The 25027-nt window shown below is 39.6% G+C and overlaps 1 protein-coding gene across 3 annotated transcripts in view; it reads right to left on the bottom strand.

Annotated features, from left to right (window-relative positions):
* Positions 1–25027, bottom strand: part of SCUBE1 (signal peptide, CUB domain and EGF like domain containing 1) — a 214748-nt gene that overhangs the window by 168461 nt on the left and 21260 nt on the right. For all 3 annotated transcript variants that reach the window (XM_061359341.1, XM_061359320.1, XM_061359330.1), the window contains exon 3: positions 12797–12925. In XM_061359341.1, the coding sequence (XP_061215325.1) occupies positions 12797–12925 (129 nt within the window). The remainder of the gene's footprint in view (positions 1–12796; positions 12926–25027) is intronic.

The following is a 25027-nucleotide window of genomic DNA, read 5'->3' as shown; positions in this document are numbered from 1 at the left end:
TCTACAGAAGTCTGTAGAACATTTACTTATCATCCTAGCTATTCATGTTTCCTCAGCTCCTACTCATCAGCGGAAGGCTACAGTGAAATAGTAGTACATGTTACAAAATCTGATGCATGCCACTGGACCACAAATACTGGATAATTTAAATTGCTGCGATGAATCACAGCTGTTACCATTAACCTAATGTACAGGCCAAGCAAGACTGATAGAAGATCTGAAACCAGTAATGTAGTAAAAATCAGTCTGCTGAAGAAACCTATTGGAATGGTAAAATAGAATGATAGAATGTAACTTTCTGTTTCATTTAGGCTTGTATCTGAAAAACAAAGAACTTTAAAAAATGCACTCAAGTTTTTCATCCTGAAAGAAAGCATTCATCACTAAAATTCAGTTGTCCATGCAATTTGCAGTCTCTTTTTTTTTGTGTGTGTATGCACTCACTGCAGCTTGTCTCAGGGAGGCTCCGTAGCTTAATACATCTGTGCCCCCATTTGCAGGGTTCCTCTAATCCCAAGGTTCTTACTACACAGAAATACAGAACACATAAAAGTTTAAAACATACAGATACATCTATTGTTAAAACTTGCATTTCAACACTTTCCATCCTATCTGTAAATATGTATTAACTAGTGCCCAATTTCCTTTCTTCTGCCTTGTCCCTTCACATTTAGAGCAGATCCCTGCTACTCAACCACTGAGCCCTGATTTGGGAATCTGGCCTCCTTCTCTTAAACCAACTACCAAGTCCTGAAGTTCTGCTCAAGCAAAACTTTCACTAGAATCATTGGAAATGAGCAAGAACTTCCAAGATCTAGATTAATATTTTTTCTCTACAAAAATACCATAATTTTACATGTGTTTTAATAAAACTGAAGAATTATGAAAAGGCTATTGGGTGTTTTCAACCCTCCTCCACCTGCAAAGGACCTTAAAAATAGCAACCATGAAAATCTGGAAGAGAGTTTACGACTGATTATATTACTAGAGGCCCAGGTAATGTGCTAGAAGAGGACAATACTTCACCACTGGCTCACCTAATAGTTTCCTGGGATTAGGAAAAAAAACGGCAAGACAAACTGGAAGGCCACAAAGAAAATGGACCATTTTTCACAGCTTTACTTTCAAATATTTGTTTTTATGAAACTAAAATCAACTTTCCAGGAAATGTGTAGTTTTATATTAAAAATATTCACATTAAAAAAAAATCTATTTTAACTGTTGGGAAACATAAAGAAAAATAAACATCAGTAACAGAAGCATTTTTCTGGAGTTCAAGCAAGCAGCACATTGTGCACAGCTGTCTGGAGAAGAATTAAAATAAAGCTAAATTAAAAGGAAGACATTGGTCTTTTTAATTATACCAGTGATTATGCAATCCTAAATGCGTTATGTACCACTTCCTGACATACTACATCTGGGACCTGTAGAAATGATTTCTCACATACTTGCAACTCTCCTCCCACTTCATGTTCACAGGCAGAACAGGCCATAATCCCCCATCCTAATGTATACATTGTCACAAATAGAAGGGTAGGAATAGGTTGATTTTGGGTTCTAACTGTTCGGATTCTGTTTTGTGCTTGCTTTGAAAGAAAAACATAGAACACTGGAAAATTCACTGAAAGGGGATGAATGATAAGATGTAATACACATACACGTATGTATAAATTTGCTCATCATCTGCATCAGATTGTGGACTACTACTACCCAGTCTGGAATTAAGCCTACATGTCAGGGTTAAGACCTCTCCTCTCTTAAAATCATAGAATGGTTAAGGTTGAAAGGACCTTAAGATCATGTAGTTCCAACCCACCTGCCATAGGCAGAGATTCCTCACCCTAGACCATGTTGCCCAAGGCTCTGTCCAGCCTGGCCTTGAACACTGCCGGGGATGGAGCATTCACAACTTCCTTTGGCAACCTGCTGCACTGCCTCACCACCCTCACAGTAAAGAACTGCTTCCTTATGCCTAACCTGAACTTCCCCTGTTTTAAGTTTAAACCCTGGGATTTAAAGCCTTGGATTGCTCTGACCCAGGTGTAGGACCTTGCACTTGGCATGGTCAAACTTCATGAGGTTGGCATCAGCCCACTTCACAAGCATGTCAAGGTCCCTCTGGATGGCATTCCTTCCCTCCAGTATATCAATCAAACCATGCAGCTTACTGCCACCAGCAAACTTGCTGAGGGTGCATCAATCCCGCAGTCTATGTCACCAACAAAGATGTTGAACAGGATCAGTCCCAACACCAACCCTGAGGGCCAGCACTCATTACTGGTCTCCAGCTGGACTTTGAGCTCTCTGTGTGCAGCCATCGAGCCAATTCCTTATCCACTGAGTGGTCCATCCATCAAATTTATGTCTCTCCAGTTTAGAGACAAGGATGTCATGTGATAAAAAAAGAAAATAAACCAACAGATTTTTGAAGGAGCACTGAAAGACAGTAAATTGGGTTTATATCCTAACCTCTGACTTCAGAAGAAAAGAAATGGTGTGACTTCGAACATGAACCTCATTTTTATACTGACTTGGGATCCCAAAGCAAGTTTTATAACAGGCAGATGTTACTTCAAGGCTTGTGACCATCTGATCCTTGTTTGTCTCAGAAGCTTCTCCTTTAGTTGCAGACTCACAAATGCCTTATTGCAATTGTTGTTCTGCTCCACCTACCAGAGCCGACAGACTAGTACCACTCCTGGAGCAAGTTCAGCTGCTTCATGGAAAGTTCCATGCCTCCTTTCCCACAGGGACTTCCATGTAACTTAAGTCACTTTGTCAAGAAATGCAAAACAGCATCTGAGAACAGACAAAACAGCAATGCCCCCTTTTCAGGCTGGAAAATCAGGCCTTCAGGCCAAAGAACACCTTCAAGATTATGATATAACCAGGACTTTGCTATTCAATTCTTTGCTACAGAATTAACAGCTGACACTGTGCTCGCATTTTTATCTACTCTATTGCACATTCAGCTCTTGCAGAGAGCTCCATGGAATCTATAATGCACACCAGTAACTGCATTTCTGGCTTGATTTATAATCAGAAGTTCACTCTGCTTCCCATGACTTTCTTCAATCAGACACAGGATCAACTGCTGAAGAACCATAAACTATACTGCATCATCAAAACCTACTTCTATAGTTATTTTCAGGAGGTCTGACATACAAAAGAACTGAGATATCATATTACAGATGTCAGTGACATCAGGATAGTGAGAAGAGCGTGCAGCAAGCTCACTGCCCTGGACTTCAGGAGAGCAGACTTTGGCCTCTTCAGGAACCTGCTTAGTAAGGTTCCATGGGATATAGCCCTAGAGGGCAGGGGGGCCCAAGACTCTTGGTTGATATTGACTCTTGGTTGATATTTGGGACCAGTATTATTTAATATATTCATCAATGATATAGATGAGGGAATTGAGTGCACTATCAGCAAGTTTGCTGATGACACTAAGCTGGGAGGAGTTGCCGACACACCAGAAGGCTGTGCTGCCATCCAGAGAGACCTGGACAGGCTGGAGGGTTGGGTGGGGAATAACTTGATGAAATATAACAAGGGAAAGTGTAGAGTCCTGCATCTGGGCAGGAACAACCCCAGGTTTCAGTATAGATTGGGGAACGACCTGTTAGAGAGCAGTGTAGGGGAGAGGGACCTGGGGGTCCTGGTGGACGACAGGGTGACCATGAGCCGACACTGTGCCCTTGTGGCCAAGAAGGCCAATGGCATCCTGGGGTGTATTAGAAGGGGGGTGGTTAGTAGGTCGAGAGAGGTCCTCCTTCCCCTCTACTCTGCCTTGGTGAGACCTCATCTGGAATATTGTGTCCAGTTCTGGGCCCCTCAGTTTAAGAAGGACAGGGACCTGCTGGAGAGAGTCCAGCGCAGGGCAACTAAGATGATTAAGGGAGTGGAGCATCTCCCTTATGAGGAAAGACTGAGGGAGCTGGGTCTCTATAGTTTGGAGAAGAGGAGATTGAGGGGTGACCTTATTAGTGTATATAAATATATAAAGGGGGAGTGTCACGAGGATGGAGCCAGGCTCTTCTCAGTGGCAAACAATGAAAGGACAAGGGGAAATGGGTACAAACTGGAACACAAGAGGTTCCACTTAAACCTGAGAAGAAACTTCTTCTCAGTGAGGGTGACGGAACACTGGAACAGGCTGCCCAGGGAGGTTGTGGAATCTCCTTCTTTGGAGACATTCAAAACCCGCCTGGACACGTTCCTGTGTAACCTTATCTAGGTGTTCCTGCTCCGGCAGGGGGATTGGACTAGATGATCTTTTGAGGTCCCTTCCAATCTCTAACATACTGTGATACTGTGATATTCAAGGATCACCTGTGTATATATCACCTGTGTGTATGTCACCTGTATATAGCTCAGGAGTATTGTGTCCCAACTAGAAGGAAGGTCAGCAGGAGGGCCAGGAGACCTCCTTGGATGGATAAGGAGCTGCTGAGGAAAATTTGAAGGAAAAAAAGAGGCTTATAAAAGGTGGAAGTAAGGACAGGTGGCCTGGGAAGAGTACAGGGATGTTGTCCAGGAAACTAGGGACCACGTTAGGAAAGCTAAGGCCCAGTTAGAATTAAATTTGGCTAGGGATGTTAAAGATAACAGGAAGGGATTCTGTAGGTACACTGCAAATAAAAGACAGAGTAGGGACAACGTGGGTCCTCTCTAGAAGCTATTGGGAGAACTGGCTAAACTGGATTTGGAGAAGGCTGAGGTTCTTAATGACTTCTTTGCCTTAGTCTTCATTGGCAAATGCTCTGACCACACCACCCAGGTCCTGGAAGGCAGACACAGGGACTGTGAGAATGAAGACCTTGGGCCCACTGTAGGAGAGGATCTGGTTCGAGACCATCTTAAGAACCTGAACGTGCACAAGTCCATAGGACCTGATGAAATCCATCCACGGATCCTGAAGGAGCTGGCAAATGAAGTTGCTAAGCCACTGTTCATCATATATGAAAGATCATGGCAGTCATGTGAAGTTCCCAACAACTGGAAAAAGGGAAATATAACGCCATTTTCAAGAAGGGGAAAATGGATGACCCAGGGAATTACAGACCAGTCAGTCTCGCCTCTGTGCCTGGCAAAATCTTGGAGCAGATTCTCCTGGAAGGCATGCTAAGGCACATGAAAAACAACAAGGTGCTTGGTGACAGCCAGCATGGCTTCACTAAGGGGAAATCCTGCCTGACCAATTTGGTGGCATTCTATGATGGGGCTGTAGAACTGATGGACGGGGTAGAGCAGTTGATGTCATCTACCTGGATTTGTGCAAAGCGTTCGACACTGTCCCACACGACATGCTTGTCTCTAAACTGGAAAAACATCAATTTGATGGATGGACCACTCAGTGGATAAAGAACTGGCTGGATGGCCGCACACAGGGTTGTGGTCAATGGCTCAATGTCCAGCTGGAGACCAGTAACGAGTGGTGTCCCTCAGGGATCGGTGTTGGGACCAGTCATGTTTAACATCTTCGTCGCTGACATGGACAGTGGGATTGAGTGTGCCCTCAGCAAGTTTGACCATGACACCAAGCTGTGTGGTTCAGTTGATACGCTGGAGGGAAGGAATGCCACCCAGAGGGACCTTGACACGCTTGTGAGGTGGGAAGATGCCAACCTCATGAAGTTTAACCAAGCCCAGTGCAAGGTCCTACAGGCACAGCTACAGGTTGGGCAGGGAAGAGATTCAGAGCAGCCCTGCGAAGAAGGACTTGGGGGTGCTGGTCGATGAGAAAATGAACATGAGCCGGCTTCAGTGTGCGCTTGCAGCCCAGAAAGCCAACCGTATCCTGGGCTGCATCAAAAGGAGCGTGACCAGCAGGTCAAAGGAGGTGATCCTGCCCCTCTACTCTGCTCTTGTGAGACCTCACTTGGAGTATTGTGTGCAGGTCTGGTGTCCTCAACATAGAAAGGACATGGAACTGTTGAACAAGTCCAGAGGAGGCCACGAGGATGATCAGGTGACTGGAGCACCTCCCCTATGAAGACAGGCTGAGAAAGTTGGGGCTGTTCAGCCTGGAGAAGGCTGCGTGGAGACCTCATAGCAGCCTTTCAGTATCTGAAGGGTGCTACAGGGATGCTGGGGAGGGACTCTTCACTAGGGACTGTAGTGATAGGACAAGGGGTAATGGGTTAAAACTTAAACAGGGGAAGTTTAGATTGGATATAAGGAAGAAGTTCCTTACTGTAAGGGTGGTGAGGCACTGGAATGGGTTGCCCAGGGAAGCTGTGAATGCTCCATCCCTGGCAGTGTTCAAGGCCAGGTTGGACAGAGTCTTGGGTGGCATGGTTTAGTGTGAGGTGTCCCTGCCCATGGCAGGGGGGGTTGGATCTTAAGGTCTTTTCTAACTATTCTATGATTCTATGTCCAAATTTAGTAATTGTTATTTTTTTTTGTAAGAGAAATCAAAGTTACACTGAATATTTGAAATATGAATGTGTAAGCAGGGATTCAGAAGGGTAAGGTATTCTATTCTTGGCTATGCTGCATACATCCAGATAGTCTGTATGAAGATTGAGAAGTAACTTAATCTGTTTGCCCCAATTACTCATCTATAAACCAATGAAAATTATGCCTTGTTTCCTTACAGGAACTTACAGGACTTTTGAGGACAAATCTATTAGTATTTGCAAGGTGTTCATGTATGTTTCTATGTCACAGCAACTGATACAACAGAAAAGCCTATAAATAAAATAAATACATCTCTGAATACATTATGATAAATCTTTTGTCTGGGTTTCTTTGTATCTTTTTTGATGATTTCTAAGAAGAGTTTACAACTTTCCTGAGCACACTTTATTATTTATAGAAATTATAAAGAGCAGAGAACTTCATGAAATCCATGTGAATCTTTGGAAGAAAGAAGAGTTAAGATGAGTGCAACCTGAAAGCAAGAAGTGTTTTTGCAAAACAAAGCAATTCTTACTCTCTATTCAAAAGGGGCAATCACAAATCAGAGCTGAAAAGCAAATAAAAAGAAACCCTCAGAAAACAGAGATGAGTGGCACTTCATAGCTATTCATATTTGTATTTGAATTGATAAGCAAAAGAAAATCATCAGTCCATGCAATATCATTCTTTAACCCAAAATATTTTTCACACCAGATTTGGTTTGACAAACAAACCAATGAATTATGTACATTTTTAGAAAGAATTCCCTAACTGTATGTATACAAAAGTCTGCCTCCAGGAGAAAAAAGGATAAAAGAGCAGAATTACATGGTTTTCTCAAGTAAGAACCAATGACAGTCAGCTTTTCTTACTACATATTTTTCTTGTACACTCTTAATTCCTCTTATTTTTCACATTCTCATCAGAGATAGGTGAATTACAAAAGACCTGGAACAGCTGGAGTATCAGCTGATATGAGAGTCCTTTGGCAAGGAAATTTTGTGAAGCAGGGCACTCTGCTTTCTCATCTGAATGGTTACGGCACTCTTCCACCTTCTATTGGCGGATGCTGAATAAATTTGTTAAGACGTAGTCAGGAATACCAGCAAGAGCTGCTTTCACCAAGGTTTCTAGCAAGCTTTTCCTGGGTAGATCCCAAGGTTAGTAATCCATGATAAGCTTCAGAACTCTCTTTGCTGGTGACAATTCAGACCAACACAGCCCATAATACTCTACCAGGAAGCTTACTTTTTTATACAGTAGGAGAGAGATTAATGGACGATAATAGTACTCCACATGAGAGTCCTTCAGGAGAAGTGAAAAATAATTCAACACTCTTTCTGACTTTCCCAAGTGGAGTAAGCAAATACTGCTGCACTACCTCATTCAATTGTGCAGGGATATAAAACAAAACAGTAAAAATGTAATTCTTCACAGAAGCCTTTTTTATTATTATTATTATTATTATTTGATGAGTATTGTATCCTCTTTTTCATCTTCTCTTCCCTAGAAGAAAACTATACTTTTCTTTCATTCTTCTGGCATCAGCCATAATAGATTTTATGATCCTTTGGGTCACTTCCAATTCAAGATATTGCATTTCTATGTTTTCTAGATCACTCACTGTTCTCATTGCTCTCTTTTGACTTCATCCAAGTGCAATGCCCTGAATTGCAGTCCTCCACTAGCTGAAGACTCACTGCTGCTGAGAGAGCAGGGAGTTTCTTTCCATATGCCAATTCTTATCCCAAAGCCTATCTCCATCTTGAAGCTAAACTAAAACCGCCAGGAAATTCTCTTTTACCCTCCAGGGTACATTCTGGAGTGACCATAGGGGCAGCCATGCCAAGCTTTCCTGGAATTCTCACTGAAAAGGAAGACAAATTCTCAAGCCTTCTCTCTGGTATCCCTATCCATCACATCACATACCACTCTGCGTACACCCAGGCTTACAACTCCAGGCTCAATCTACCTTCTCTGTTCTCTGTCCTACTGAAAACCTCCAAGAGAACATGAAGACATAGTACAAGGATACCCAACTGCCAAAAAGGCATTAAATCAATAATGTACTTACACATATGCAAAAGTTCAGTCTTCTTACTTTAAATGACATGCTGGATAAGAGCAGGGAGCATGTTTTGAACGACCAGTTTTAAAGTCTTATTCAGTGACACTCTGTAGTATGGATTCACAGATTTTACCACATACCTGAGTAGATACCCTGATATACTATAAATGAGATGGGTAAAGCATTCAGCGCTAACAGGAAGCATGCCATAATCTCTCCTAAAGACAAGAGAGAATAGAAATGTATAGCATGCTTCAAAATGTGAAAGACACAAAGAAGGAAAAATCAATTTATTAGTAGTATCATGGAGAAAAAAAATGAAAACAGGAAAGAACATCTGGATCAGTGAGCTAACTGCTTATGAAAAAGAAACTCCAGACTGGTATTTTGTGTGTGAGAGAGGAAAACATATTTCATGACTGGTTTCAAATGAAGGATAAAGAAAACCTATTGCATGAGACCAAATATTAGTCTTGCAGCCACTGAGCAGAATTTAGAGCAATTTTGAAAAAGAAATAGTGCTATTTCAAGTGATTACAGTGCTAAAATATATTATTTTTAGCCAGACAAGGATCTCATAATAGTTTGAATTCCCTGTGGTATCATTTCACATTATATTTGAAGAATTCGTCAATAAAAATGTGAAATATAGAGCAAGTTGAGTTCCCCTGAGGATAGTTTTGGACATTTTCCAGTGCAAATTTTAACCAGCAATTCTTAACCAAACACCTTCTCCCAACAAATAAATAAATAACAAATTTCACCTGATTAGAAAGAAGGAAATATTGAAACAAGAACACAGGAAAAAAAACCAACCTGTCGAATGTTGCTGATCTAATTAGTCATGAATACTCAAAATTTGCTATTTATAATGAAGATTTTAATCATCTTGCTATGCTGATATTATTAGAAAGACATCCAGTGAAGATTTAAGAAGTAATATAAACCCTGACAAGATATCCCTGTTTCAGAAAGGATAGAGTTAATTTTCGTCCTAGAGATGGCTTAAGATTTTGCATAGACTACAGTCAAATGTAGATGCAACCCCAATATAACAGTCTTGTCAATTACAGCTTGTTTCCTAGATGTCCTACAGGACTACCAGTGAACTACCATGGGGTTCCATCCCTAGGCCTTCTATCTAAAATCATTAAAGGTTTCTAGTGATGTGTATGTGACAAAATGCAGTCCAAGTCACTGAGAGAGCAATTCAGCTGTCTAAACATTGGTGTCAGATGCCATTTTAGATTCCTAATATTAAGTCTATCTAGCATCCATCTCACTCCAGCTCTATTCCTGTAGTTCTCTGGACTCAGTGATCCTTACGGATCCCTTTCAACTTGAGATATTCTATGATCCCATAACCTCAGAATCACATCTACCAGCTCCAGGGTGTTCTCGGTGTCACGAGGCTCCTATGTTCAGGCAGTCAAATTGCCCCCTAAGAGTTCTTGCTCTATGGCTCTTTATGCGCTAACAAAATGGACCCAACAGTAGTGCCTGGAAGGCCAAAGGATGAGGGAGAAATAGGAATAATATAGCTTGATATTGGGCCACCCCTAGCAAGTCTTCTGTCCATGAACATACACATTCACAGTGCTATTTGAGAAGGAGGTTCAGGCAGGATTTTCAAAACCAACCTGCCCCAAGTTTTATAGGCTCATCTACAAATTTCATGGAAATGACATAATTCTATACAAGATCTACTACAGCCTTACTTAATGTGAATACAAGTTTAATTTCAGCATGCTAATAAATTACAGGCCTTTTCTAGGAGGAGCACCAACTTGATACACAGAATATATGATACGGTATCTAACTTGGCAGTCTTCATTTTGACGGTTTTGTAAAATCCTTATAAAGGTTGGGGAGACAGAGCGAGGAGGGGGAAGGGATTAAAAACCCCTGCAGTAGTAGAATGCATTGAAAGGTGAAAAACATTGCCACTAAGCTTGTGAAGTATTGTCTCCTTATAATCCATGAAAAATAAGTGGTCTCTGAAAGAGCAAGAAGACGTGGAAATCAGTGGACTCATCAAAACTTTAATTCTTTCAATGTCTAATTTCTTCATGGGGAAATAAATATTTTGAATAAACTAACCAAGTTTTACATTCTGGGACAATTTTGCAAAAGGTTCTGGAAATCCTAATTTAAGCATGTGCAAATATGAGATCTGTTTCTGATTTGAGATCTCACTGCATCCTCTTAAAACCTGCCAGCTGCATTTACACATTTCTGGTACCCTAAGTGAAAGAGAATGTAACTAGTCCAGAAGGGAAAAGACTAGAAATGTCCCCCTTTTCAAAACTGATACTGTGCTAATTGGAGCAAACAGGCTATCCCAGCAGTTAGTATAACTGATAACGCTAACAACCAGCTAGGGACCAAATGATGACAGAAAAATTAAGTTCTCTCTTTTCTAGCAATGGTGTCTCAAATCTGAGTTAGCTCACAATAGGCAGTCATAGCAGCATCTGCTTGGCCACTGTCAGGATTAAAAACTCCAGTGTGAGACCTTACAACCAGACACTAGACCTCAATAAATGCACACAAATTTTAAAGAAGGGAGAAAGAGCAACGTGCCTTGATTCTCTTTTCAGTGCCTCTGGGTAAAAGCAGTTATATTACTGAGACATACCAAAGACCATGCACTAGTCGCAAATATTCAATCTGCATTTCAGGAACAGAAACTTCCCCAGACAGTGGTCTCAAAATTAGAAAGGCAACTGTAACCTCTTTTTGTGTCCTAAAATTGTACACTGGGAGAAAGGGAGCCCTTGCTAGTACTCCCACTCATCTGTTCACTGAACCTCTTCTGGAAGCAAAATGGTTCCTAACATTTTTGGGGTAACACAAAGAGTCAGCTCACAGTAGACCATGAATATGAGCAGACACCAATTGCACAAAAGCTGAAAGATCTCTTAGCAGGCTTTGGATCAATAATTTTAACTGTAGCCACGTGCTTATATTATTATAGGCCTTTCCCCCTCCAAAAAAACCTCAAGTGGCTGAACAGTAATTAATGCAAAGAAAATAGAGATTTGGCTGTCTCTATAGATCCAGCCTGCATGTTTCATGACCACAGAGGAAAGCCACAGACCACAGGGGGCCAAAAAACCCTCACAGATCTCCTTTATCATCCTTTATCAGGTCACTCCTTTTCCTGTTCATACTTGTTAACCTACTTTTCCCCACTACCATGGGAATCATCTGGAAAGAAAGTTGAAAATAGCAAGTCGTTTTTTAACAATGTACATGCACTGTTATTTGAATTCCAAATAGTTGAACTATTTGAACTATTTGATTTGTGTTCCGTTTTATTAAGAGACACTTATGGACATTAGTACAAACAGTTTTTCTTTCTTCTTCAAAGGAATGGCAGGCTTCTCTTTGTAAAAGAAATACCTCTTGCACAATTAATCTTTTGACCACCTCAGGCTGAGGCAAATAAATCTATTCAGTCTGCTCTGTAACAAACAAAATTTGAAGTTTGAGTCAAAAGCCTGACAATGGTTCCATCTGAACAAATATTATTCAGTTTGAAAATGAATGCTGTAGGAAACACATCTACTGAAAGGCTAACCAAATCCTTGCTCAGAAATTCCAGTTCCATAGCTTCAAAAACTGCAGACTTATATTAGTGGACTTCATTATTTCTGGTTCACTACCTGATTTCTTGCCTTTTATTGCAAAGAATCTCAGTTTTTACCACAGTAAAGGTGCTGCATGTCACAGAAAAAAAAAACCACTAAAAAATAAACCTCCCACTCCACACAGTTTTATAAACATCACTTTGAAATTGATTTGGGACTGTACCAAACACTGGTCATTGCATTTATATTGGGAATACTGGGAAAGATATTCCAAATACTCCACTTGCACTTTTAACATTCTGTAACTTATGTTCAAGGAGCATATCCTAGAACTATGTTAACCTAAAAGAGAAAAAAAGGGAAAGGGCAGCTCTAAGGATATAACTGGAATTACAGAAGTTGGAAGAAACAGACAAAATATATTTAAGTGAATGTGACAGATTACTTCTCTTAAAATAGAATCCCAAACATGCAGCACATCCTTTGGGGGTGGGGGCAAAGGTTTAGCAATGTTAAAGATGGGCAAACTGATCTGAGTTAGGATTAAGAATGCCAACTTTAAGAGTCTAGTCTAAACCACACTAGAGTCAACGGATAGGTTTGAACTTACTCAGTGTGTAATCAATCTGTATCACATTTTTACTGAAAAGCAGCTGACAAAAAGCAGCAAGCAGGTGAGGCCTTCTTACCACAGCCATGAAACGAAAATTTCATGCCAGCATTCACTACTTACCAAGACAGTTGTGGCCATCATGGGCTAACATGAACCCATCATAGCATGTACACCTGTAGTTGCCTGGAATGTTGATACACTCATGGACACAACCCCCATTGTAGAAGTCATTTTCACACTCGTCAATATCTAAAACACAAGAAGAGGAAAAACAAGCTTTTTGTAAAAAGAGAATACTAAGAATGCAGAAAAGTTTTTACAAGCGTGGTCTTTGAATATATGCATATTCCTAATATTTCTGTATACTTGTATTGCATATTTCATCCAAGAGATGTCTCAGGGAGTTACATCATGACCAGAGTGATGAATACATCAGGGTCATGTGACCAAAAAGCAGCAAGTCAATGTATAGAAATCTCCTTCCCCAAATAATTGTGGTATCATCACATTAAGCAACGATATGTTGTCAAAAATTAAGAAGAAACACCTCTTTTGGATTTTTTTTTTTAATATTTAAAATGTAGGTTTGGGGGTTAGCCTTTAAAATTATCAAGCAGACAATAAGATAAACCTTTGACTTCGCTGTCACAACTTCTTGAAGTGTGCTATTCATATGGCACAAGAACAAAGTATGCCCTGTTTAATAAAAAAATTGTCTTCCCCTCAAAATAAACCTTATTATTATTTTCTGTATTAATTCATGTACAGCAACAACAACAGCAATACAAGGAAAATGCTTTATTTTTAGAAAGTATACTAGAATTATTTTTGTACATTGCTCCTTACGAAAGAGTACCACAAATTATGAGATGCGTTCCGCTTCAACTACAAACAACCCTATTATGATCGTCCCTCCTTCATACAAAGCAAAATTCACTTCTTCACTCATTCTAGAAAGTGCAAACTTTCTTCTTTTTACAGACTGTATCTTGGCTTACACATGGAATGTCAGCATCACAGTCCCTGCTGTGAATGATTCAGTGGTGTGTATCAATCAACTGAAAATGCATAAATAATTATAGACAGCCTCACAGCTTGATAACTATCAGCTCTATACCTGTGGTGTGCTAGATCAAAAACCCCACCTACTGTGCCTTTGACAGCACACAATAAAAGGAAAAGTAACCTTTTAAAAGATCACCTATTAGTACATAAGAGCTATCCTGGCAGTGCATTTCAAACATGCCTTCCATTGCACAGGGAGTTGAAGTATTTCTGAACTAGGTTCATATCCATACAGCCTTATTAATTTTTTACTTTTCCAGGAAAAGCTCTGCTACCTGGTATCACACCCAGCTGCAATCTCAAGACAACAAGGTAGTCTGGTAAAACCATATTCTTTGGAAAAGCCACTGAGACTCAGTCACTCAATGCTTTCAGTATTTTTGGCCCTTGAATGGAGTCAGGCTAGGTTTGTCCCTCCTTGCATAATCCCCTGAGAAGACTGATCTCTCAGAGCAAGCACAGGCTTCTCCCAAGTGCTTTTGCAAGCCTTTCGCCTCATAGAATCATAGAATAGTTAGGGTTGGAAAGGACCTTAAGATCATCAAGTTCCAACCCCCCTGCCATGGGCAGGGACACCTCGCTCTAAACTATATCACCTAAGGCCTTGTCCAACCTGGCCTTGAACACTGCCAGGGATGGAACATTCACAACCTCCTTGGGCAACCCATTCCAGTGCCTCACCACCCTAACAGGAAAGAATTTCCTCCTCATATCCAATCTAAACTTCCCCTGTTTAAGTTTAAACCCATTACCCCTTGTCCTATCACTACAGTCCCTAATGAAGAGTCCATCCCCAAATCACAGAATCACAGAATCACAGAATCCCAAGGGTTGGAAAGGACCTCAAAAGATCATCTAGTCCAACCACCGTGCAAGAGCAGGGTAACCTAGAGTACATTACACAGGAACTTGTTCAGGCGGGCCTTGAATATCTCCAATGTAGGAGACTCCACAACCCCCCTGGGCAACCCCTCAGGTTGGTCCCTCCCAGAAGCCTACCTTAAACTCAGAATAGCTCAGGTTCTCCGTTCACTTCCCTCAAACAGCTTTCTATAATCTCCTCAGAAACTTGAAACGGGAGCTACAAATTTGTCTGCAACACTGATTAGGTTTTTGTATTCAGCACCACAAAAATGCTGGAAATAAACAGAAGAAAGGAACTTCCTAACAAAAGTACTACTTGCTGTTTAAGATAAATTTCTTAGTATTTCAACTACTGCTCTATTTCAGAAAGTTCCCATCCTTTACTAATCCATTAGCTGTACAAGTGCCCAGTCAGGACAATCTGCTTTGTCAGGACAGATGTGCTCTAACTTATGGAGCCCAGTATGACAACTAAAAGATAAGGCTGTGATTTTTCCTGAAAACAATAACCAGCAAATCCATTACAGTGTATTGGGCTCATTCTGAACACACCCCATGGCAGTGCAAAGCCCCCAAGAACCCTCCTCCTTTATTTACAGCCCAGCACGTCTGGGTGCATACTGCCAAAGTGTTCCAGTAAGGTTTCCACTTAGCAGTTATTTGCAGCTTTCATAACCATTCATTAATCGTTCAGAAACTCCCTGTCATCTGCAGGTTACAGGGACAAAAATAGAGCTGTACAGCAACGCCACGTTTAAACAGGCCACTCATAATCAAAAAGCATGTAACGTGATTTTGATGTCAGATGCATTGGGCATTCCCTCAGGACACTCAGGAAAAATGGTAACACCATTTTAAGTTTTGCCCTTAACTTTTATCCAGCACCAAGTTTCTTCACAACAGGGAATTCAGAAGAAACTGTTATTCGTTGTGATGTTACTCAGCACTGGCTGATCAATTCATTCCCTTTTTTCAAACAATGAACCAAATCATAGAATCATAGAATAGCTAAGGTTGGAAATAGGACTATCTGTTTAAATAAGCAATGTGGGAGCCTTCAAAAGGGATGAAAATCAAAGAAACATGAAGCCTTTTGAATGTCTACCTCTTATACGTAATTCTAAAAAGCTGTACTGTGATTAGCACCTCAAGGTGCTGATGTAATACAAACACTTAAGTTCCAGAAAAGGTAATCTAACAGACACATAAACCAGAAAAATGACGAAAGGAACAGATTCTTTTCATCTCTCTCAAGAAGTTCCAGTTACATTACATTTTGCAAAAGGATTAGAAGATTATTTCTCCCTTTTGTATCCCAAGAGTTGTACAGAATTAGGAGCGGAGCCAACTATCCTATCTAATTTTGATAGCTATGTTGTAGGTTTTTTTGGTGCTTCTTTCCCTTCCAAAACCACACTGCTATTTAAGAAGACTTTGCCTGGCAGGATGGCTGGAATTTCTATCTCCAGTATTGCTAGTAAAACACGAAGTGACTAAGACTGGTAAATTTAACACTTCGTTTTTAAAAATGAAACCAAACAATCAAACCAAAAGCATACACAAAGGCTGCAATATCCAAATGTTGAACTGTTTTCAAACTCCAGCTGCATCAAGAGAAAAGCACAATATGTGCCTGCAAACACTGTGAACATTACCCCATCCTCTCTTTGCACATACCTGGAGGAGGACATTCTTTAAAGAATGCCTCAGTGAAAGTGCTGAACAACTATAATTTACATGTAGAATATTACAACTGACATGGCAGGATATGGCTTATAAAGCTTAATAGACTGATAAAAGCGAACACATGAAACCTGCAGTCTTGCTGTTCATTTTACCTATTGTAAAACTCAAAATTTGCAGAGGCCAGCTGTGTTCATTCCCTTTTGGTTAGGTTGTATCCTGCTATTCTTTTTTTTTGCCTGTATTTGGTAGAATTGGGCTCTATCAAAATCAAACAGAACCAATCTTTTGCTTCCAAACACCTCTTAACTCAGACAACTCTTCCCACTAATTTTGTAGCTTCAACCATCCATAACATTTTTACTGTTTGATCACTTAAAATAGTCTTTTGCCATGAAAGAATTACCGTAACACAAGAATGAAACAAGAGAAACAGAGAAATGCTGCCATCTGACCACAAAATTGCTGTGCTGTATGCTGGTGAATACACTGTTGAATTAGCAAGGTTTACTGCAAGCTAGCTCTCAAAAGGAAACCTAAATTTTTATCTGTCCTGGAAAACTGTTTACAAGTTTTCACTCCAGTAAAATCTGGCTGTGCAGACAGGCAAATCTTGGGTGTTTAGTCAAGAAAACACCTTAAAAAAAGTATTGCTATTTCCTGTTAAGAGGAATTCATTTCATATGATATTACAATGGCAGCAATTACAGGAGCTCTGGAAAAAAATGAAATGCATCAAAATGATTAAGAAGGTGTAGGGCCATTTATAATAGTGACAGTCTACCAAGAACCTATTTGGTCTTACTATGTTCAAATGAGACCACAACTCCCAGTGCCAGACCTGGATGTATGCAACCGCATCTCTCAGCTGCTGGCAAGATAATTTTGACCATCTCTTTCTGGAACTGGTTTGGGAAATCTCAAAAATCCACTGCTTGTTTCAAAAGTCTTAAAGGAAAAAGTTATTGGGGGAATTTAAAAAAGAGATAAAAAGAAGCTTGCTTACTTGGATATACTAGTAACTGTACCAGTTCAGCTATTAGTCAAGGTGAAAGAAGCTTGGAAATCAAATCATAATTCCTTATGGAAAGCAGAAGTTAATCTTTTGTTACAGCCTGGAAATAACTCTTTCAGTAGCCCGAGGGAACAGCACTGCCATGTTCTGCTGTTGTCTTCCTCAATAAGCAGTAGTGTTACTTAAAGATTACATACTGCATGAGACTGCAATTATTATTTAAGCATCCAATAAATTTAAAAAACCTAGACACGTATCTGAGAAAATCGAGCATTTGTTACCATGTGGAAATGCTGTAATTTACAATCACTATTTCAGTTATAGGAAAAGAATGTCAAATGTCTTAAGTGACCTAATTCTTTTTAGTCTCAGCAGACCTGTATCTACCTCATACATAACTGGGGCTGATTCTTCTTTCATTATCACAAGTAAGACTGACACTATCCCAGAGATTTATTGCATTTGTATATTCTGCAACAAAGGTATGCCACTCTCATAAGTCTCACAAGGCCACCCTGCAGAGAAGCAGCTGTTCCAGGAGCACATACAACTTGACTAAGAAATGTTCAAAATAAAACAATCCGCCTCTTCTGCTTCCAGTATCACAGCATTTCAGCTTTCTGCTTCAGCAGAGAATAGAAGACACATCAGCATGAAATAACTAACATTCAAAAGACAAACCAAACTGCAAAACAAGGTAAGGAAAATGCCAATTCCCGTTTTGTCTAAACGCTTTCAGCAGCAGAAACCCATTGCATGCTAACCATCTTTTCCAAGCACTAACAACCTTTGCTAGAAGGTGGCATAAACTATAAGCCAGGAAAGTACAAAATTTACCTCCAGCAAAAACCATCCCCACTCTTCATTATACCAGTTGCCGTTCTTGAAGTTCTTAAATGTTCCAAAATCATTACAACACATAAACCAAAATTCACTTGTCAGCACAGCTACAGATCTTCATGGGGAAAGCTACTGAAACCAAAGCAAACGTCTGCATGGTGTTGATGAATTTTGGATGAGTGTCACTGCTAAACTGTCATAGAAGCCTTATGGATTTTAACATGCAAAAGGAAGAATGGCTGAGGCCTGAAAGTCAATGAGCCAAATTCAGCTTTTAGCATTGAATTCCAAAGATTTCTAGAGAATAAGGGGAAGTGTGCATTGGCACAACCTTTATCTTGGCATCTGTCAAGGCCAAATATCCCAACACTTGCAGTGCAACAGAAAATGTTCAAAATAGGAGTAAGATTCGGTAAAATTCGTGGTAATTTTGAAGTATTTCTTGACTACTAATATAACAAAAAGATCTGGAATTAATTTACTGAACACAAATTTCAATTGACTTTGAAAGGAATAATTTATGTGCTTGGACATTTTAAAATAAATAGCCAAAGGAAGCTGTCTGCCCACATCAATTTCTTCTAATTTAGAGAACCACAAACAGAACTTAGCATAACGGTGTATTATGCAGATGTGAACTATTTCTTAAAAGAGCTGGATCCATAAAGCAGCTAGAAAAATAAATATTAAAGCCTTTGTAATTGTATCTTGACAAATAAATCCACTTATTCATTCAGTATCTGAAGAAAAATGTATTTTGGCATTCATCTTCATCTATTCATCTAGCTGCTTTAACCAAAATACTCCAAAGAGGCATTACAGAGACAGTTAATACCATTGTCCTTACAAACTTTCCAGCAAAAAAACTGTGTTTTTACCTTCCTGCTCCATGAGAGGTTGCTGCCAGCTCCCTACAGAGGACAAAGCACACCTCTTGCAGAATTCTCTCGGTTGTCTTGTGCTAAAAAAAAAAGTCACACAACAGTTCTGCTATTGCAACATGTTGCCTGCTTTTCCAGAACTGGTACGCAGTAAAAGACATTGTAAAATGCTGGAACGCGTATTTCCATGTATAATATTTTGCACTTATATGGCTTCCCTCTTGAAAGCTTTCAAAAAATTTTACTGATTGTCTACTGAGTTTTGGTCACTGTTCTCCTACGACTAATGCAATATCCTCATTTCTAAAGAAAAATAAAGAAGAGCCCTACCCTAGGTTCAAAATCCTACATAATTAAGAATAGAGCTACAGTATGAATAGAGCTGTCTTGATCACTGTATAGTTTTACGCAACTTTGATGTCAGACGCTAGGGAAAGAAGTGGCATTGTAATACCCAAAGGTGAATCCTACAAACTCCAAGAGGCATTTTTGCCACTGGCTTTATGAAGCCAGGAAGACAAGTTTCCTGGGTCTCACAGTAAGGAGATATGCCAGACAAGACAAGCATTTCAATTTCTTGTTCCCACTTCCAAATGAGAACAAGCAGCAGTGAGGCATCAACACCATTACTTTACTTTTAAGGAAACGGGCAGAAATGAAGTAACACGCATGCTGACAAGAATACAAACTCAAGTCCTGCATCATAATCAGATCAGCATTTTATTCTTTTTAATTAATGGATCTGGGGACAGTGAAAGCCATTAAAATAAATAAAACCAATATGGGAATATTTATATACACTCTGTTTCTTTGGTAGATTCTAATGTACTTTCAGCAGTTATACACACACACATTGGATAACCTGAACCTAAGGCACTTGTATTTCTAATATCAAGTTGCACTCTCCTTAAGAAGGGAACCAGATCCAGATCTAAAGGCCAGAAAAAACTCATGCATAGGTTAAGGACCGTTCTGGTTAAGTGTGGGGCAAATTGGCCAAAATTTCAGCTCTCTGGAATGCATTCAACCCCAGCAAGAACAGTAAAATTACCAGATTCTCCAGAGGAGATTAGCATGAGCACATTTCCACATGTTCAAAATTACTTGAAGCCCACTCAGTTTTGGTATGAAAATCTGCAAGAGTTCACCCAGCTAGATGTATAAAGAATCAGCTGAGAAGATGTCACCAATTCCACTCAACCTGATCTGCTAAAATGCTGCTTCCCTCTGAAAGTTTGGTGATTGCAGAATTCAGCATTTACTCCAAGTCCAAATTTTGTGAAGAAAATATTGTCATAAAGATTAATTCATTTTTTTTTCCTACTCCAAATGAAACCCTGACCTTCACCTCAGAGTCAAGTCAGTTTCCGAAAATCCCCTTCCATGAAAAGCTTCGTAAGTCACTTTTTCTATGAAAGAAAACAAATTAAAATCTATCATTTGATATACCAGTTTTTCCTAAGGTACTTTAGGATTTGACTCATAAACATTAACATCTTTTTCTTTAGATGCTATGACCTTGGAAATGTTACAATTTAACCAATCAGAGGAACACACAGGGCAGCTTTTACAGCTTGCAAGTGGTCATGATGTTTTCAAGATGCTTGTGCCCAAGAAAACTGTAAAATTTGATAGCCATTAGGACTACTCTGAAAGCCAAGGTCAAGGGTGAACAGGCTGGCAATAGGGTAAAATCAGAAAAAGCAGCCTGATGTTCCTTGGTGGAGAAAGGAAAAAAAGCAGGTACAACAGATTGTTTAGCGTAAGCGTTTATTCAGTGCAAATTTCCCAAGAGCTTTTCCACTGTGGGTACTGCCCCTCCATTAACTCATTCACAAATAAAAAACTAAAATTAAGTTTTACATCTTCCATCCAAGATGTCACAATCGCCTATTTTCCATTATTAAAACAGCAATAAAATGAAAATGCCATGCCAATTTAGCAAAGGTGATTTGGATGCAATCTGTGATATTGTTGGGGTGTTTTTCCGTTTCCTTTTCTTCTGTGATAGCTGAGCACAAAGTTCATCATGCTATAATTTATACCTTGTTGATACCATGCTTTATACTTATTTGAAAAAAGGAAAGGAGGTGTGTGTGGGGAAATGGAATACAAACCAAACTATGTAGAGGTATATCCAGCTGCTTAAACAGCAAATATGAAGTGTGAACAGCTTCATATTTAGAACTAGCATGCCTAAAAGCATTTATGATGCATTTAGAAGGCAAGTGAGTCATCATCCCACTTATCCCTGGCTGCAGAATGGGACTTCTTTACTTTCTATTTGTTTAATATATTTTGTTTGACCACAGTTATTACCTCCTAATTTTCAATAAAGCAGAGAGACCTATAGCAGATGATTATTCTGTCTTGTGTCTGAATTTCCTATTATTACACTTCTCACAACAAGCATGAATCAAATCTTCAAGTCACATAGAGTAAGAATGTCCTTGTAAGAGTCATCTTTGATGCTTGGGGAAAAAAAAAAAAAAAAGACAAACTTTCATACACACCTGTTCCAGTGTCTCTTCACTCTCGTAATAAAGAATTTCTTCCTAATGCCTAATCTATATCTCTGTCAGTTTCAGTTTAAAGCCATTCCCCCCTGTCCTGTCACTACATGTCCTTGTAAAAAGTCCCTCTCCAGATCTCTTGTAGGTCCCCTTTAGGTACTAGAAGACTTACAAGGGCTCCCCTGAGCCTTCTCTTCTCCAGGCTGAACAAGAGCAACTCTCTTGCCCTGGCAAATCTAGTCTCTGAAGACTCCCTTCCTTACATTTTTCTTAAATTCACCTTCCCATCCTCACCTCCCTGTCTATTCTTTCCTGTTCATTTTCCTCCTTGCTTAAACTCCTAGTTCAAAGACTCAGAAGAGCATTTTTAACGGCTGGACATTGATACGTCAATCAAACTGGTAACAGAAAAGAATCTAAATGTTTGATTCACTCTCAGGATGCCTGCAGTTCGAGGCAGATATTACTGCTTCAGTGTATATGCACTTTGGCAATGTACTTATCCCTGAAGTACAGGGGAATAAAAGTATGCTTAAAAATATAAAAAAAACCTACAAAACCTGAAAAGCTGAGATTCTGCATGAAGTTGGTGCAATTTTCCAGCCTCCTCATACTCTCTATGGCTGCAAACACTCCAGGAGCAGGAATGGAGAGGTGATCAAATAAATGATATGGAACACTCCTCATTTAGGACCTTAACAGAGTTTTAGACTGCTTAATTGACAATTCTTCCTATTGCCTTAACAACAGGTTTATAAAGCAGTTCTTTATAAAGAATTCTTTTTGAGGGTCTAAAATTTTGGAGCTGCAATCATTTATGGAAAAAAAAAATAACTAAGCAGAATTCTTTCCCTGTGGAACAATGTATTTTCTGTTCGTATATGTGAATATTATCACTATGTGACATTTTCCATCTCAACCAGCACAATGGAAACTCTGGGACCATGGCAGTTCCATTTATGTTTAATACAGTATTTTAAACCAAATAAAACCCAAATTACTGTTATCCTGCATTACACATCTTGAAGCCTTGATTAGAGTTTTTGTGGTCTGACATTTTTCTCAATTGATATTTAAACAGATTGGCTACAAGTTCTTTGAACTGCTAGTGAGATACCCAAATAAAGATGGATACCTGCAGAGCCCATAGCAGTTTTAGAGTCTGTCTTTATTTAGTAGCTGCCATGCCCGGCAAGCTCAAGCAGAGAGATTTCCTGTTCACAAGCTGTTATGAATGTGAAACATGACATTTGACAGCATTTTTCCCACCACTTCTAAATCACAGCTATTTTTACCACAATTCCCTCTTTTAATATAATGGGAAATGTCTGATTCCACATCTGATCTTGTGAATTCTTGGAGATCTAATAGGAGAATATTTTTGTGTGCCTTAAGGCCACAACTGGTACTCATACATCCTGATGGTCATCATTTCAGTTAGTCATGGTAGAAGGCTATTCCTAGATCTTTAAAATGAAATAATGCATCTAAAAAGTTTGAGGGAGAGGTTTAAGACAGTGAAACCAGGTCATTGATACAGACACCATTCACATACTTTTTTTCCCAACCTTCATAGGTATCTCCCTCATTCTCAGATTGTGTACCTCAAACCTTCCTTTGCATTTAGTTTTTAAATTTCTGTCCATTGACAAAACAATCCCAAGCTTCAAATCTGAAATAAATTTCCTTATTACCTGTCAGTGGATGAATATTAACTTATTTTCTGTAGCCTTTCAAGTGGGAGAACAGAAGGTGTCTATCCCTTTTTGCTCATTTCAGAATGTATCAGTGGCAAGAACACAGTATCACATACTGTAAAATGGAAGATTTCTTAATATCATACAGCACATACTTCATTAGTCCCTGGCAGACTAATACTGCTGCAGTTTCAGGCTGAGACAGCTAAGGCCACAAGCAGTATGAGAGGCTATATAGCAGCAATTTTCATCCTTCCTGGATATGAGAAACTGCTGTTTTCCAGCAGAGGTGCAAATCCTTGTATTGCAAATTTATGTCTTCTGACAGCAGGCTTACATTTTAAAACTATTTTTTCCACATGTGTTTTACCAGTAGTCCTTGGGCTACTGCAGACTCCTGGCTGAGAACTGCTCTGCTGTGCTGGTTAACCACTTGGGAAATATAATTTATATCACGTAGGATTTGTAAAATGTAGGGCTTCCTGTCATCCTGTATTACTTGGTCATACTCCCAACTCTTTACAGGACACATATCGGACATTAATTTAACCAGCCTACAGGAACTCCCTGCGAATGTTATATAATCTATCTATGAGCAGAGCAACTCTGTATTACGTATGCTATTGTGCACTGCCATGGCAGAATCATTGCGTATACTCAAAAGGCCTGTTCAGGGCTGCCTTTCATTTCATCATTTACTGAAGTCATGTGGCTCCTTCTAAACATGATACATGGGTATCCATGGATTTGTCTCCACTGACAATGCCAAACCTAATAGTTATGATGCCCAAGAAACCAACTCTGCTATTATTTTGTCACCTGTTCTCCGAATGCAGGCAAATTCATACAGTTCCCCAATAACACTGTTTATGAACAGAAGGCCTCCCAGTGTTTTGTTTTGCAGTGAACAGCAAAGAGCAGCCTGATACTTTAAGTCATTCACAAGTATGAAGACTATAGCTCCTCACCTAATAAACAGCAGCTGACTGAAGGATAACTTGGATCATCAAAGCACAGATCTGTCTGCTTCAGAATCAGTAAATAGCTTTTCCAACTAGAGAAGTGTTTACCTGGACTAGGAAGCTCCACATGATGGCATAACAGCAAAACCAAACATAGAATGTACTGAAAAATCAAAGAGAAACCCCTGTCCTACTGGTACATACTGACAATTCTAAAATTTTATTCACAAAGAATGTTCATCAGTTACGATGTAGGCTCTTAGCCTTCCAAAAAGCCACAAAGAAATTGGTCTTGGGAGCCAGAGCTCTATTTATCACCAAAGACAAATAATAATAGAGCAAATGTGAAAACCAGTGGGGTTTGACCTGTGGATGTGCAACTGTCCAGCAGAAACATAGATCTACAGATAGCAAACACCAGCATGCCACCCATCATTATGTTTTATACTTCAAAACATTGCCTGAAGTCTTTGGCCACTAGAGAAATAAACAAGAGAAGGGTCTCTCTGAAGCAGAACTGAAGAAGTTACACACACCTCTGTCTGGCACACAGGGGTAAAGGATTGATGAGGCCAGGGCAGGCTGTACAAAACACCTATTTCACAATTAAGAAAATAAAGAAAAAGAAGTGGTAAGGATGAAATTTAAAATTCAAACATGAAAAACACCACTGCTGTCTTGTGAATCATCAAATACTTTCAATTATAAACTGTGCTCACACCTGATGATTGGACAAGAAAGATAGAGCAAACAGACGTAATCTTGGATTTCCCAAGAAATTAGACTTTTCTGCTCCAGTGTTCAAATATCATACACTAGAAAGCACACAAA

The sequence above is a fragment of the Neopsephotus bourkii genome, unplaced genomic scaffold (genome assembly GCF_033783945.1).
Source record: "Neopsephotus bourkii isolate Nb327-2 ecotype Australia unplaced genomic scaffold, CSIRO-AGI_Nbou_v1 NB_107, whole genome shotgun sequence".
NCBI lineage: Eukaryota > Metazoa > Chordata > Aves > Psittaciformes > Psittacidae > Neopsephotus > Neopsephotus bourkii.
The sequence above is the reverse complement of the archived record's forward strand: the minus strand, read 5'-3'. Positions and strand labels throughout refer to the sequence as shown.